Source organism: Herpailurus yagouaroundi, unplaced genomic scaffold (assembly GCF_014898765.1).
Source record: "Herpailurus yagouaroundi ecotype Mexico unplaced genomic scaffold, PumYag 100, whole genome shotgun sequence".
Taxonomy (NCBI): Eukaryota; Metazoa; Chordata; class Mammalia; order Carnivora; family Felidae; genus Herpailurus; species Herpailurus yagouaroundi.
In genome coordinates, this window is record NW_024412391.1 from 84,069,793 (window position 1) to 84,085,316 (window position 15,524).

The 15,524-nt window shown below is 43.6% G+C and overlaps 1 protein-coding gene across 3 annotated transcripts in view; it reads left to right on the top strand.

The window, feature by feature from the left end:
• The window catches only part of SLC26A4 (solute carrier family 26 member 4), a 53,214-nt gene extending 51,569 nt beyond the window's left edge, over positions 1-1,645 (top strand). For all 3 annotated transcript variants that reach the window (XM_040472936.1, XM_040472937.1, XM_040472938.1), the window contains exon 21: positions 950-1,645. In XM_040472936.1, coding sequence (XP_040328870.1) covers positions 950-973 — 24 coding nt within the window. In that variant the 3' untranslated portion in view covers positions 974-1,645. The remainder of the gene's footprint in view (positions 1-949) is intronic.
• Positions 1,646-15,524: the final 13,879 nt, after the last annotated feature.

Sequence of the window (15,524 nt, forward strand, 5' to 3'; positions counted from 1 at the left end):
TCATGACCCTGAGATCAAGACCTTGGCTGAAATCAAGTCAGATGCTTAACTGACTGAGCCACCCAGGTGCCTGGGGATGTCATTCTTGAGCTTAGAAGTACTTCCAGCTTTAGCAGTTTGTGATTATGGTTATAAGGCTGACTTAGTGGAGTAAAAACTCCTCAAAATTGGGAGTTAGGAAGTTGCCACATTATAGAAGTATTTTTGGATTGCCCTATAAACTAACGGCATCTTTATTCAGGTAATGGATTAGAGGATCATTCAGGTAGGGTACCTGTAGCTAGCAAAGGAGTACAGTGAAGTGGTTTTAAAAGTATGAGCTTTTGGGGCGCCTGGGTGGCGCAGTCGGTTAAGCGTCCGACTTCAGCCAGCTCACGATCTCGCGGTCCGTGAGTTCGAGCCCCGCGTCGGGCTCTGGGCTGATGGCTCAGAGCCTGGAGCCTGTTTCCGATTCTGTGTCTCCCTCTCTCTCTGCCCCTCGCCCGTTCATGCTCTGTCTCTCTCTGTCCCAAAAATAAATAAACGTTGGAAAAAAAATTAAAAAAAAATAAAAGTATGAGCTTTAGAACGAGACAGATTTGTGTGCTAGTCCCAAATCTGCTACTCACCGGCTGTGTAGCCCAGGGAAAATTACTTGCTGTGTCTTCATTTTAGTTCCTTCATGTGAAATAGAAACAGTACAACAGAGTTGTACAAATTAAAGGATGCATGCAAAGGAATACTAGTCTCTTGTACATAGTAAGTGCTCAATAAACAGTACTTACTCTTTCTAAAGAAATCCAAGTGGAGAGTAACGAGGTACAAAATTAAGTTTTTACCCCATGCACACCTAGGATGAGTATATGTGAGTAACCCAAACTATGAAATCCTGTTTGTAAAACACAGAGATAATGTAGACCAAAGGAGAATTCATTCGTATGAACGTTTCATTTCCCCTTTGTTTCCACAGGCTATGCGTAGCCTTGCTTCCTGAAAGTGGGCTCAGGAGGTTGCTATAAGCCGGGACTGCAAGGCAGAATTTACCCACCAACGTAATTCTATGCAAACATTTTCTGCATGGACTATTTCTTTGGACTTGAGACACTCATTCTCTTTCCATTCGATTTTTTTTTTAATCTTTTTTTTTTTTTAACTTCTTAGCCAATGAAAGAGAACGACTAAGATTTATTTTTAAGGCTTGATTTATAAAGTAAATAGCTTACCTCTACAATGCGCAAAACGGTGAAGATTATCCAGGTGATTTAGCAATGTCCAGGATCTGCTGATGTTATGCTGCTGTTCCTTCATATCAGATTTGCTAACAGTGCTCTAGTGGGGGACTGGTGTACCCCTGTTTAGTCGGGGTAAGTGTGCCCCAACAGTCTCTGTGGGCAGGTGAGTCGGGAAGGATTATCGTAAGAAAAAATCAATTTCTGACTGACCTCGATTCCCATGAGCTGCATCGATCACAGTGTATGGTGGCACTGAATAAATGAAGAAGTTTAATCATTAATGCATTCGTCAATAAAGGTCTTCAAAAACCACTTTTAGTGAATACATCAACAAAGTTTTTAAAACGCAAATTTAGTACTCAATAATCAGTGTTATTATATGTGACCAGATTAAAAAAAAAAAAAAAAGATCACTTAAAAAGTTCAGAAACAGGCTGATCTATTTTAGGGGTGTGTGGGTGGCTCAGTCAGCTAAGCATCTGACTTCGGCTCAGGTCATGATCTCACGGTTCGTGGGTTCGAGCCCCGTGTCGGGCTCTGTGCTGACAGCTCAGAGCCTGGAGCCTGCTTCGGATTCTGTGTCTCCCTCTCTCTCTGCCCCTCCCCCGCTCACGCTCTGTCTCTGTCTCAAGAATAAATAAACATTAAAAAAAATAATAATAAAAGTTTCAGAAACAGGCTGATCTATTTTAGAAACACTGATTCAAAGGAGTGAAGCAATGAGATTATTGTGGCTTGTAGAAATCATATTTGATATGATAATAATCATGGATCACAGTTAAGATCAAATACAATGTATGACAGATTATCTCTAGCTTAAACATGCAGCTTTAATTTACCTGAGTTTATAGAAATTATCACTGTGTACAGGTCTATAGAGGTATGTTCTACTTAAAATCTAATGCAAAAATTGTGTTATTTTGAACAAAAAAAACCCCTAATTTTGATACATTTATAAGGCTGAGTTGATATTTTTCTCTAAAATTTTAGCAAGATGTAAAGCAAGTGATCTTTAACAGAATTCTGACCACAAACACAAACAAAAATAAATAAATAAAAAGTGAACAGCCTGATTATAAATCTATGTTTAAAATGAGTTTTTAAAGGGGTGCCTGGGTGGCTCAGTCAGTTGAGCGTTCCAACTTCAGCTCAGGTCATGATCTCACAGTCTGTGGGTTCGAGCCCCGCATCAGGCTCTGTGCTGACAGCTCAGAGCCTGGAGCCTGTTTCCAATCCTGTGTCTCCCTCTCTCTCCGCCCCTCCCTCAGTCTCACTTTGTCTCACTCTGTCTCTCAAAAATAAATAAATATAAAAAAAATTTTTTAAATGAGTTTTTAAAGATGGAGCATTCTAAATGAGCTCAATATCAAAAGAAAAAAACTTGTTTGGACTATATACATAGAAAATATATAGTTTTTTAAAAAGTTTATATATTTATTTTTGAGAGAGAGGGAGAGAGAGAGTGTGACAGCGAGTGAGGGAGGGGCAAAGAGAGAGGGAGAGAGAGAATCCCAAGCAGGCTCTGCTCTGTCAGCACAAAGCCCGATGTGGGGCTCGAACTCACGAAACCCTGAGATCATGACCTGAGCCGAAACCAAGAGTCAGACGCTTAACTGACTGAGCCACCCAGACATCCAGAAAATACATAGGTTTGTAAAAATCCGTATTTTAAACCAGAACATTTTGCGTCTTTTATTTTTAATCTTTTCTGAGTGCCAACAATTTTCTAGGTATTATATATAATACATAGGCTTTAGTCCCAAGGACTATTACCATACATTTCACACTGGAATGAATGAAGTTGTACTTAAATTTGAGGGGAAAAGAAATACTCAGGTCCCCAACTGAGAGCTGTTTTGCCTGGTTGAGAGTTACATTGTACCTCTGGCACAAAACGTGTGAAATTCTCAAATGTGTTTGGCTATTCAAAGGCAGTATGTCTTCTCCCCGTTTTTCTTCTTAAATACAATCAGAAACAAGTTATCTACTTTGGAAGAATTATTTTCAGTGATCACACCACACTGGTTACCTAAAAGTGGCCCCATCATCTCCCCTAACTCCCACACGTTCTGCTTCTGCATATTAGAATTCAAGTGAGTTGCAGTGGATTGGGATGTTGCAATATTCTTTCACACTCATGGGTTGTACTGTCCTCCGCTGATTTAGAACGATGTCTCTTTTGGGAATAGCCTAAACAGGGTTATAATATTATCTCATTTCCACATCAATACCTGCCTATAAAAGCGACAAATCTTATAAGATTGAATATAACAGTTTTGCAAAAAATGGATGAATGTCTCTGTTCGATTGAGGAAATATGCACTGCCCTTTTGCTCATTAGTTGAAGGACATACCAAACTTAAATTTTACAATAAGGCTAGAGTTTTGTAAAATCTTGGGTCCCACTCGTAAGACCACAGTCTAGCTGACTTGTTTCCCAAGGACACTCTAGGGATGCTGTCTTTTCTGTGCATGTTGTGAATAGTAACCATACTTTTAAATCTGTGTTGTCAATGACAAATTTACTTGAAATTAAGGTTGTCTTTTGTTATGTTTTTTTTAACCTATAGGATAAGATTCCAGTGTTGTATGTGAATGTCTATAACAAATAAAAAAAATCAAATTGTGTACATTTGGAAATATTTGCACATATTTTTTATTAAATGTAAAGTTGCCTTTGAAACTACTCTGATGTGTCCTTTCTGAACAAAACTATTACATCTTATAAAAATGCTACCTTTTAAGTTTGCCATTACTTTTATCACCCCTCATTTTGATGTATTCTTTATATCTCCAGTTCTATTTGTTTATGTATAGTGTCTTTTAGTAAAGACTTAACAATGCAATAAAAAATGTTATAAATAACCTCAGTTAATTCTTACCAAGTGATTCTTATTTTGTGCAATGTTGATTATTTTAAGCTAACTTTTCACGTTTCTACAACATATGTATCAAAAGGATACAAAGTATAATGTACCCCTTGGAATTTTCACAAAGCAAGGACACCGGTATAATCACCATCTAGGTCCATAACCAGCAGCCCAGAAACCCTCTCATGCCCCTTCCCAGTAACTGCCCTAAGGGCTAACTACTAACACTTGTGTGGTGTCTGTCCGATTGGATGGGGGGCCCACAAATGTCAGGTGACAATCAGGTAGGAGCCTGCGGCCTGAGCACTGAAAGGATTCACCCAAGGCAGCCCAAAGGAAATAGAAGTTTATGGAATACACCACAAGGCAGTGGTGGGCAGGACAGCAGGGGGGAGGCTGTCTGCAAGGAGGCAGTGGGTGGGGGGTGTTTTGAAAGGGGGAAGATGACAAAGTATGCTGACTTATTGAACTTTCCCTTTTTTGGTACCTGTGCCTGGTTGTAAGTAGCCCACTGGTCAGTTAGGAATTAAGGGTATTTCCGGGTGGGTCGCCTGATTGTCCTGTCTGTTCAGCCAGGTAGTCGCTGGGGCCCTCTCTGCATTCTATCACTGCTCAAACCTGTTTGCCTAAAAGCGGCCTCTACAACTTGTTTTTTGAACTTCAAGCAAATCAAACAAGGAATCAAACAAGCTGATTTCTTATTTTCCCCTTCTGTTTTGTGTCTCCCCCTATTCGACATTACGAGCGATTCATCCATGTCACTGCGTATAGCAATCATTCATTCATTCTCACTGCTGTGTTCTGTTGTCTGAATTTACTACCACTTATTTATCCATCCTACTGTTTGTGGACATGTGTGTCATCATTTTTTAGCTCTCATAGATATTCTCGTTCATTTTTGTGTGTGTGTTGAACATGCACACACAATTCAGTGAAGTATATGCCGGGGGATGGGGTGGCGGGGCCGTGTATGCATGTTTTGCTTCAGTAGATACTGCAGTGGACTCATCTAACATCTACAGCAGACTGTTTCCCATCAGCATGCTGGGAAAAAGCATGAGGATCCCAAAGCCTTGCTTGCCACATGCTTTTGTCAACACTTGGTTTGTGTGTCTTCTCCACATTTGCATGTTGCTGATGACTAAAGAAGTTGAATGCCTTCTCAGATGTTTATTATTATTTAAATATCCCCTTTTGTGAACCATCAGCCCAAGCCCTTTGCCAATTTCTCTTTTCAATCATCTGCCTTTTTCGAATGGCCTTGTAAGAGTTTACATAGGGAGGATACAAATCCTTTCTTTTTTAAAAATTTTATTTACTTATTTATTTTTTAATTTACATCCAAGTTAGTTAGCATATAGTGCAATAATGATTTCAGGAGAAGATTCCAGTGATTCATCCCCTATGTATAACACCCAGTGCTCCTCCCAGCAAATATCTTTCTTAATGCCCCTTGCCCATTTAGCCCAGCCCCCCAACCACAACCCCTCCAGCAACCCTGTTTGTTCTCTGTATTTAAGAGTCTCTTATGCTTTGTCCCCCTCTTTGTTTATATATATATATTTGCTTCCCTTCCCTATGTTCATCTGTTTTGTATCTTAAATTCCACATATGAGTGAAGTCATACGATGTTTGTCTTTCTCTAATTTCGTGTAGCGTAATACCCTCGAGTTCCATCCATGCTGTTGCAAATGGCAAGATTTCATTCTTTTTGGTTGCCGAGTAATATTCCATTGTGTGTGTGTGTGTGTGTGTGTGTGTGTGTGTGTATGTGTGTGTACCACACTTTTTTTTTTTCAACGTTTTTTATTTATTTTTGGGACAGAGAGAGACAGAGCATGAATGGGGGAGGGGCAGAGAGAGAGGGAGACACAGAACTGGAAACAGGCTCCAGGCTCTGAGCCATCAGCCCAGAGCCCGACGCGGGGCTCGAACTCACGGACCGCGAGATCGTGACCTGGCTGAAGTCGGACGCTTAACCGACTGCGCCACCCAGGCGCCCCATACCACACCTTTTTTATCCATTCATCTGTCAATGGACATTGGGCTCTTTCCATAGTTTGGCTATTGTCGCTAGAGCTGCTGTAAACATTGGGGTGCGTGTGCCCCTTTGAAACAGCACACCTAGAACACAAACTTTTTGTTGTGTAGGGGCCAAGGGCAGGCCGCCTCAGAATGGGCCACTTTGGCATGAAGATTATCTTTGAGTTAAAAGCAATCAAAACCCAGAAGATTCAGGAGAAGCTCCTTTACCTGCCCCACAACAGCCCAAAAAGAATTGAGATAGAAGACCTACTCTAGGAAGAGAGGTATCACCAGGGATAATTGTATTATGATATGAACTAGGTAGGGTAGACAGTGAGAAACTTAGCAACTGTTTGATCAACTGTATGTCCCATTGTTTCTGAGTGGCCCCGCAAACACTTCACAAACATTTACTCTTTTTCATCTTCCTGTGAATTGTATTCTGTCCCCTTGAAGCACCAGAACCCCTACCCAGTTCTCCTTAGTTCGGAATGTCATAGGTACCTCTTTTTGCCTCTCCGTGTCTGTGTGGACTCCCTGTATGTACGAAGTTAATTTTTATTTTCTCCTGTTGATTTGTCTTGCATCGATTCGATTCTTAGCCCAGCTGGAAGGATCTGGAAGGGCGGAGGAAACTCGTTCTTCCTAGCAGGCAGAAATATGTAGTGCATATATCTTATTCCATTTGATGGGAGAATAAAGGACAAAGCTGGACTTTGCTGTGGCTCATAGTCTCCAGGCAGGATTCCTGAAGCATGCAGATTCGAGTATCCCTACAGCTCCCTCAAGGACTTCCTTTAATGTTTTACCACTCTAGCTTTGCTCTGGTGTGACTTCCCTCTGATAATTGTAAACCCTCCCCCCCACCAAGATATGTTAGCAATCATCCTTCAAATATATGGCCCACTGGTACACGTTTGAAGTGTCTCATGACTAGTGACTTACTAGGCAGTAGTAAATAACCTTATCTTAACAGCAGCTAGCCCCTTAAGGTCCTGGAAGCCTTGCTTCCAAATTCCTTAGTGGCTTACACTATCCCTAACCCCCACTAACTAAGGTATATAATCAGTCACTCCTCACAATCCCAGTGCAGCTCTTTCTGCCCACAGGCCCTGTCCCTGTGCTACGATAAAAACACCTTTTTGCACTGAAAACGCCTCAAGAATTCCTTCTCGACAATTCGCTTGCGGCCCCACAATGTATTCTGTGGATCGGCTTTTCATTCTTAATCGTGCCCTTTAATTAAAAAGAATTTTTTTTACATGTTTAGTTTTGAGAGAGACAGAGACAGAGCACAAGCAGGGGAGGGGCAGAGAGAGAGAGAGGGAGACACAGAATCTGAAGCAGGCTCCAGGCTCCGAGCTGTCAGCACAGAGTCGGATGTGGGGTTTGAACTCATGAACTGTGAGATCATGACCTGAACTGAAGTCGGACAGTTAACCGACTGAGCCACCCAGATGCCCCAAAATGCCTTTTTAATTTTAATGTAGTTCGACTTATCATTTTTCCCCCTTAATAGTTAGCTTTTTTTTTTTTTTTGAATATTGCTTAGGAACTCTGTGCCTAAGATAATGAAGATATTTTCCTATATTTTCCAGTAAAAACTTTGACTTCTTACATTTAGATGGACACTATATCTGGAGTTGGATTTTTGTATATGGCATGAGGCAAGGAATGAAGAGTGCCAGGTGCACAGCAGGTGCCTGATCGACACTGTTGGAAGGCTGAATTCAGCTGCGGTGGTGCTGAACAAGGCCAGCATGGTTTGGGACCGGCAGTCGGATTAGTGTGCAGCTGTTCAGAGTTTCCTGGGCTTGCAGGCCTATTTCTGGGGCCCACCACAGCTCCCCTCCCCATTTGCCTGCTCACCCTCCAGGTCCCCAGAAAAGGGGCTGGGTATTCACGTGGACGCACACAGAGGTTCCGGGAGCGGAAGGCCCTCCTAGACTCCATACTCATTTTGAATCTGCCCACTTCATCCTTTTCTTCAGGGACACCTTTGGGCCTGGACACACAGGAACTGCCTCTGCATCGGATCTAGCTTAAAGGGCATCCGCAATGCACTGTTTTAGATCAAGTGCTCCAGGGTTCTGAGTACCCCCTGCCCAACTCAAACAAACAAACAAACAAACAAACAAAACCAAAAAAACAAAAAAAACCAAACCCAAACAAAACACTTTTTGAAATAATTATAGATTCACAGGAATTTGCAAGTAAATGTGTGGCCAGGTTCCCGTGTACCCTTCACCCAGCCTCCCCCAGTGTTAACATCTTGCCTAAATATAGTAAGTATAATATAAAACTCATGACATTGACACTGGGACGAACCATAGAGTTTATTCACATTCCACCAGTTATACATACTCATTTGTGTGTGTGTGTGTGTGTGTGTGTGTGTGTACCTCTATGCAACTTTATCCCCTGTATAGCTTCATGTAACCACCATCACTATTGAGATGTTTAACTGTATCTTCAGGACAAGACCCCTTCTGAGGGCCCATTTTAGAAAGCACTCCGATCGCAGATACACCTCTTCACGTTACGCCACCCTCAGACTTAAGGCTGAACAAGAGCATCCTGAGTCATTGTTTTTTTATTTTATTTTATTATTTTTCATTTTATTTATTTTTTAATGTTTATTTTTGAGAGAGTGAGAGACAAAACCTGAGTGGGGGAGGGGCAGAGAGAGAGAGAGGGAGACACAGAATCCAAAGCAGGCTCCAGGCTCCGAGCTGTCAGCACAGAGCCTCACCCGGGGCTCAACCCATGAACGGTGAGATCTCGACCTGAGCCGAAGTCAGACACTTAACTGACTGAGCCACCCAGGTGCCCCCTGAATCCTTGTTTAGAAGGGGTATCTCTGATAATTGCACTTCCCACAGCCCAGAGAAGTTGGCCCCCTCATATTCTATTTTAGAATTTGTTTGCATTTTTTTTTTTTTCATTTTTACACATTACCACCCCAGTCATGGGAGTCTACACCTCACAGCAGGAGCATCTGCAGGTCAGCTTTACATGTCAAAGAATGGTACAAATCCCTGACCAACCAGTGCGACAAGTTGGTGGGGACTGACTCTTCGGCAGGGAGACCAGGTATGGCTTGTCTTCGTGCAGGCTGCCATACGCTGGGTGGCTTAAACAACAAACATGGATTTCTCAGAGTTCTGGAAGCTGGAAGTCTGAGATCAGCGAGCCAGCATGGGCAGGTTCTCTGTGAGCGCCCTCTTCCTGGTTTACAGAGGGTTGCCATCTTGCTCTGTCCTCACCCGGCTAGCTCTCTGGCCTCTTCTTGTAAGGACGCTGATCCCATGGTGAGGCCTCCATTCTCCTGGCTTAATTATCTCCCAAAGGCCCCACTTCCAAATACCATCACTTTGGGATTATGGTTGCAACACATGAACCTGTGGGAGACGCGCTGGGTTCACTGCAGCTCTCTTCAGAACGCCTGTGAACTAGGTGGCACTGTCACATAGCTGAAGACTTCTGAGCCCTGTGTGTTGATCAAAGCAGCCAACCCCATCCATTCCAGGTGAATTCACTTCCTCGCTCATCAGTCAATGGGTGGTGAGTCTCGCGCAGCAGAATCCTGGAACGCATTCCCTCGACTCTGTGCCATACATAAAAGGAGGCCTGAGCGTTCCTCTACACCCCAGAACAGAAGTGTTCAGGTGCACACGAGACATCTGCACCATCAGAACATGACCGTGAGCCTGTGACCTTTCTCCACTAAACGTAAGGGAAGGAAGCGGTGGGCAGTGAGGCTGGGGTGGGGGCGGGGAACTGGACCCGCTTAGGAGGGGCCTTGGATAGCACATTAAGGAGCTTGGATTTTTATCCTCTGCTCTGGTAAGAGATAAAGGCCAAATGGCTGGGTCACATTACCTAGCTAATCCAATCAGCTGACCTGGACACCTAGAGATAAATTCCGAAGGTGAAATTAAAGTAGAGGTGAATGCAGCTTTGTTGTTTAGTTTCCAAGGAGAGAGTAACAGATGAAAGCAGACGCATTAATTAGCTTTTGTGACTTAAAAAGCTTGTTCAGGGATGTGATTTTTATTTCTCTCGTTTATCCTGAAGGCAACTCGAGCGTTCTGTTATCAATAATGACTAAATGTAATCATAAAAGTCACGCCTCATTACTTTTATGATTAGGAAAACATGTGCCATATTAAAACGTTTAAGGCAGAAGCGGATACTGATTGGAGACTGTGGAGTCAACGTTCCTTACAAACGTGTTGTCGTTTCTGTGTGGGAGTCACTGTCTTTTCTGGCGTTGCTCGCTTGTTAAAAAGGAAAAAAAAAAAAAAAAGAACTTCTGGTCTTTAAAACAAAGGGAGAAGTGTTGGCTTCATATTTCTGTTTAAACCACTTATTAAATGTCCCTGACAAAATATAAGGTCTGGCAAAGCGCTCTGTGCCTGCTGCCACTTCTTCCCAGAAAGCTCGAGGCTCTGACCCTTTGGGAGTGATGTTTTTTTGCTCTTCTCTCCCTTACCTTTCTCTTTTCCGTATTGGGAGTCTGGCCTAACCAGCGACACGGCCAACCGCACAGTGAGGAAGCTCAGGATAAAAATCTAAAGTCTATAGTCGGGGAAGAAACAAGACGGAGACCAAATCTGCCTACTTAAGTAGTTGAGGGTAGTTTCTGTTTTTGGTTTCATTTGCCTTTTTATCAGGACACTAGTCTTCCCATTAGTTCCTTATTCATCCATTCACGCGTTCATTCACGCATTCATCAAGTGTTTATTGTGCACCTATGTTGTGACGTCCACAGAACTAGAAGCTGGGTAGATAGTGATGGTGAACCAAACAGAACAGACACAATTTCTCCCCTCATGGAACTTAGACTCTAAATTGAGAGAGGGTCAATACACAAGTAAACATATGGTGTCAAATATATGGTGACTACTTGCGGTAGAAGCTTGGAGGCAACAAATGGAGGGACTTCTGCGATGAAGAACAGGGGTGGGAAGGCTGTGCACTCTCTGAGGAGTAACGTGTAAGGAAAGAATGAGCGCGTGTGGATCTGTGGGGAAACTGTCCCAGCAGAGGGAACAGCCTAAGAGTCCAGAGGCGGGAATGATTTCAACAGAGAAGATGGTTGTCTGGAATTGAGAGGAGGTCAGCAGGACTGAGGGGACTGCTAATGTAGGGTCCTAAGCCTTCAAGAAGCTGTAATGGGAAAGCACTTAAAGGTTTTAAACTGGGGGATGGTCAGTTTTGTGTTTCCGGAAGATTACTCTGAGAGATATATTGACTTGTTTCTATGTGCAGCTGTATCTGAAGGGATCCACAAGGATCTGGTCATTCGGGTTACTGATAGGCAGAGAAACTAGGTGACTGAGGGACAAGGGTGTGAGGCAGTTTTACTGCGGACCTTTTATTAACTTCTGAGTTTGACAGTATCACATATATCCCAAGACCAGGAGTAGGAACAGGAAGGCTACTCCAGATGTCCAGAACAAATTTCAGACACACTTCAAGAAACTCGGTGATCAGACTGTGGGAGTGAAGAAGGGGGAGGCATTAAGATAATCCCTGCAACTAAGTGGATGGTGATGATAAATGATATTGGAGAGAGGTGAAGAGGGACAGTTTGGGGGCACGGACAGTTGCAGAATTTCTATTAGGAGAGGCTTAGGGGTGGTTAGCGAATTGGAAGCAGGGGCTGGAAGAGATTTGTCTGCAACATGCATTTGCATAGCCTCTATATCATCAGGATAGGTTCGATTATCCAGCCGTAACCTAAACAACACACACAACCTGCACACACCTCAGAACTAAAAATAGCAAAAAAACTCGGTGACTTATATAACAGAGATTTTTTTGTTTTCGTTTTTGCTTTCTTCCTTGCTCAAAGTTTGCTACAGGTCCAAATGACTCTCTGGGCAATTTTCCTGCACGTGATGGCTCAGCATTCCAGGCTGCTTTGATCTTAGGGATCTGTATCTCAACACATGATAACTTTGGGACAAAGAAAGGGGGGGAAAAAAAAAGAAAAAGAAAAAGAAAAAGAAAAACAGCAAAGAGAAATTGTTCCTAAATATTTCCACCCACATGCGAGATGTGTAATTTCCCCTCATATTCCGGTGGCCAGAGTAACTGCCATCACCCAGTCTCCCTTCAAAGAGATGGATAAACATAATTCTCCCGAATGTCTAGGAAAGCAAGGAGAGCTAGAAATACACTTATTAGTAAAGCACTAGTGCTGTCACTATGATACTTTACATAAGAATGAAAAACTTCTGGGGCACCTGGGTGGCTCAGTTGCTTGAGCGTCTGACCTCAGCTTAGGTCGTGATCTTGCACTCTGTGAGTTCGAGCCCCGTGCTGGGCTCTGTGCTGACAGCTCAGAGCCTGGAGCCTGTTTCGGATTCTGCAACTCCCTCTCTCTCTCTGCCCCTCCCCCGCTCATGCTGTCTCTCTCTCTCTCTCTCTCTCTGTCAAAAATAAGTAAACATTAAAAAATTAAAAAAAAGAATGAAAAAACTTCCAAAGTTTGTATCAAAGAATGGGGTACATAAAAAAAGGGGGCTCCTGGCTGGCTCAGTTGGTAGAGCATATGAGTCTTGATCTCGGGGTCATGAGTTTGAGCCCTATTGGGGGTGTAGACATTACTTTAAAAAAAAGGAATGGGGTACAGGTTATGAAGAGAGTTGAAACATGGTCCATCAATGAGCACGTTCCCCCTCCCTCCCTGTCAGTGCTGTGTTGTGTGTGTGTGTGTGTGTGTGTGTGTGTGTGTGTGTGTGTGTAGGGATGACTGAAAAATTCCAATATTGGACACATTAAATTCAAGATGCCTCTATCCAAGTGGGTGTCAAATGAGCAGCTAAAAGAAAATGTCAGAGGACAGATCTGGGCTAGGGATGGAATTTGGGGAGATTTTGGGGCGCCTGGGTGGCTCACTCAGTGGGATGTCTGGCTCTTGGTTCCTGCTCAGGTCATGATCTCATGGTTCATGAGTTTGAGCCCCGCGTCGGCTCTGTGCTAACGGGGCAGAGCCTGCTTGGGATTCTGTCTCCCTCTCTCTCTCTGCCCCTCCCTGCTTGCTCTGTATCTCCCTCTCAAAAGAAACAAAAATAAACAAACGAAAAAGAGTTTGGGAGATTTAAAAAATATCTATGTATATTTGGGTCTGAGAGTGGGAAGTCCAGGACAGGGGTCTAGGCTGGTGTGGTTGGGGAGAAGGTGATCTAAGGAGGATGCAGAGGACAATTCAGACAGTTGTGGACAGAACCCTGCCGCCGACCAAAATTAAAGAGGGCTCTGAAAAGGAGACAAGACACAACCGCAGAAGAAGGGAAGAATCAAGAGTGATGTTCTTACACCTAAGGGGAAGAGCTTGAAAGGGTACGTGTCTTTCTTCTGAACTTGTCAGAGCAAACTCCTCCGACCAGGGCGATGGATCCCTGCCCCTTCCGTGTCTCCACTCCTGTCTCTCCGTTGAATTAGAGCTGTTAGCACTTAACGTGCTCTAGTGGCTTTTCATTGTGTGTTTACATGGTGGACGGGGGCAAGGGATCTTTGTGGGGTCTTGGATTAAGGGCACTACTCCCATTCGTGAGGGCTCTGCCCTCAGACCTTGTCGCCTCCCAAAGGTCCCATCTCCTAACACCGTCACCTTGGGGGTTAGGATTTCAACATGTGAATTTGGGGGGGGACGTGAACATTCAGATTATAGCAGCGCCTCACGTCACACTGCCCTGCTGTTTCCTTTGCAGCATTTACAATTCAACACTTGATCTTAGAAAAGGCCAAGCAATGCTATAGCATTTACAATTCTAATTATTAATTAGATGTATAATGTATACTGTGAGTCCCCAGCCCCAACACAAAGCAAGCTACTGGAAGATATGGGAAAGCTTAGCTGGGGGAAGGGATGTGGATTGGCAAGCGTAAGTGGTGGTTATTTCCTTCCAAAGTATCACATTTTCACCAATTGTAGGATAGTGTGTTGGTAAGAGAGTTGTCGCTATGATGAAAATAACATTTGAGCAAGCAGTCTGAAATTCAGATTGTGAAGCAAGCAGAGGAGTTAGTCAAAGTTTGGCACCTCAAAGTCATGGGCTCACCATCCCCCTTGACATGGCCCCGGACAGACAACTATGATGTTACAACCTGGGTACCCCCTTGAGACAGGACCTCGTCTATCTATACATCACAGGGCCTAGAATGGTGCCAAACACATAGTAGGTGCTCAATAATTACTGTTGTATTTACACAATCTTACATAAATTATTTTATTTATGCTATATGTATAATTATATAACATATATTATTTCATTATTTATACAATAAATAAACAAAGTTGCAAATACTGTGGATAGCTTAGTTCGATTCAGGCTGAAGGCTGAAAACTCCCCGGTGATTTTGACATGAAGTTCACTGGTAATCTCAGAGGGAGCATTTGCAGTCAGGTGTTGGCGAAATGGCCACAGTGCAGGGAAGGAACAGTAAGTGGAACCGGGGAGACTGCTCTTTCTAGAGGCTGGCAGCAAAGGGAAGAAAACAAGACGGTAAACTAGGAGGTGCAAAATGACAAGAGTTTTTGTTTTGTTTTAAAAGGTAGAGACTTTAATGGGGCGCCTGGGTGGCTCAGTCGGTTAAGCGTCCGACTTCGGCTCAGGTCGTGATCTCGCGGTCCGTGGCTTCGAGCCCCGCGTCGGGCTCTGTGCTGACAGCTCAGAGCCTGGAGCCTGTTTCGGATCCTGTCTCCCTCTCTCTCTGACCCTCCCCATTCATGCTGTGTCTCTCTCTGTCTCAAAAAATAAACGTTAAAAAAAATTTTTTTTTAAAAGGTAGAGACTTTAACATCTTTTGTATGTGTAGAGAACAGAGCCAGCAAAGAAAGAACTGAGGGGGCTTAGAAACGACCGCTGATGGTGTGTGGACGAGAGGAGATCTGGCGTGTATAGAACCAGGAATTCCCTTTCCCCTGAGACAGAAACGAAGGATGGGTTGGGGGCCCGCCAGTGGCCTCTATCATCTTTCCAAACGCAAAGAGCTGAAGCGTGACCTTTCCAAACTGCTCTTTTCAACTTGCCCTCTTCCCCAATTTAATTTGGTTCCGCATTTGTTTACAGACCCTCTTCGCTTCTGCCCACTTATGCGCCATCTGTCAACTCCTCCCTGTTCTGGATCCGCCTGCAGCCCCGAGGTTTTCCACCGGCCTAGTGTATTACCATGGCCAGTTGTCTGGGATTGTCCTGCTCTTTGATACCCAAATGACAAACTCTTGCATCCCGTGGAACTGTAGGGATTCCAGGCTTTTATCTGCTGTCTCTGAGTACAGGTGAGGATCCTCATGGAGTGCCCTCACATCTCACAATCTCTTAGCACCCTACTTCTGTAGCTCAGTTCCAACTGGGCTAAAAATTCCGAAGATGGACACAAACCTCTCCCTTTTTCCCCAAAA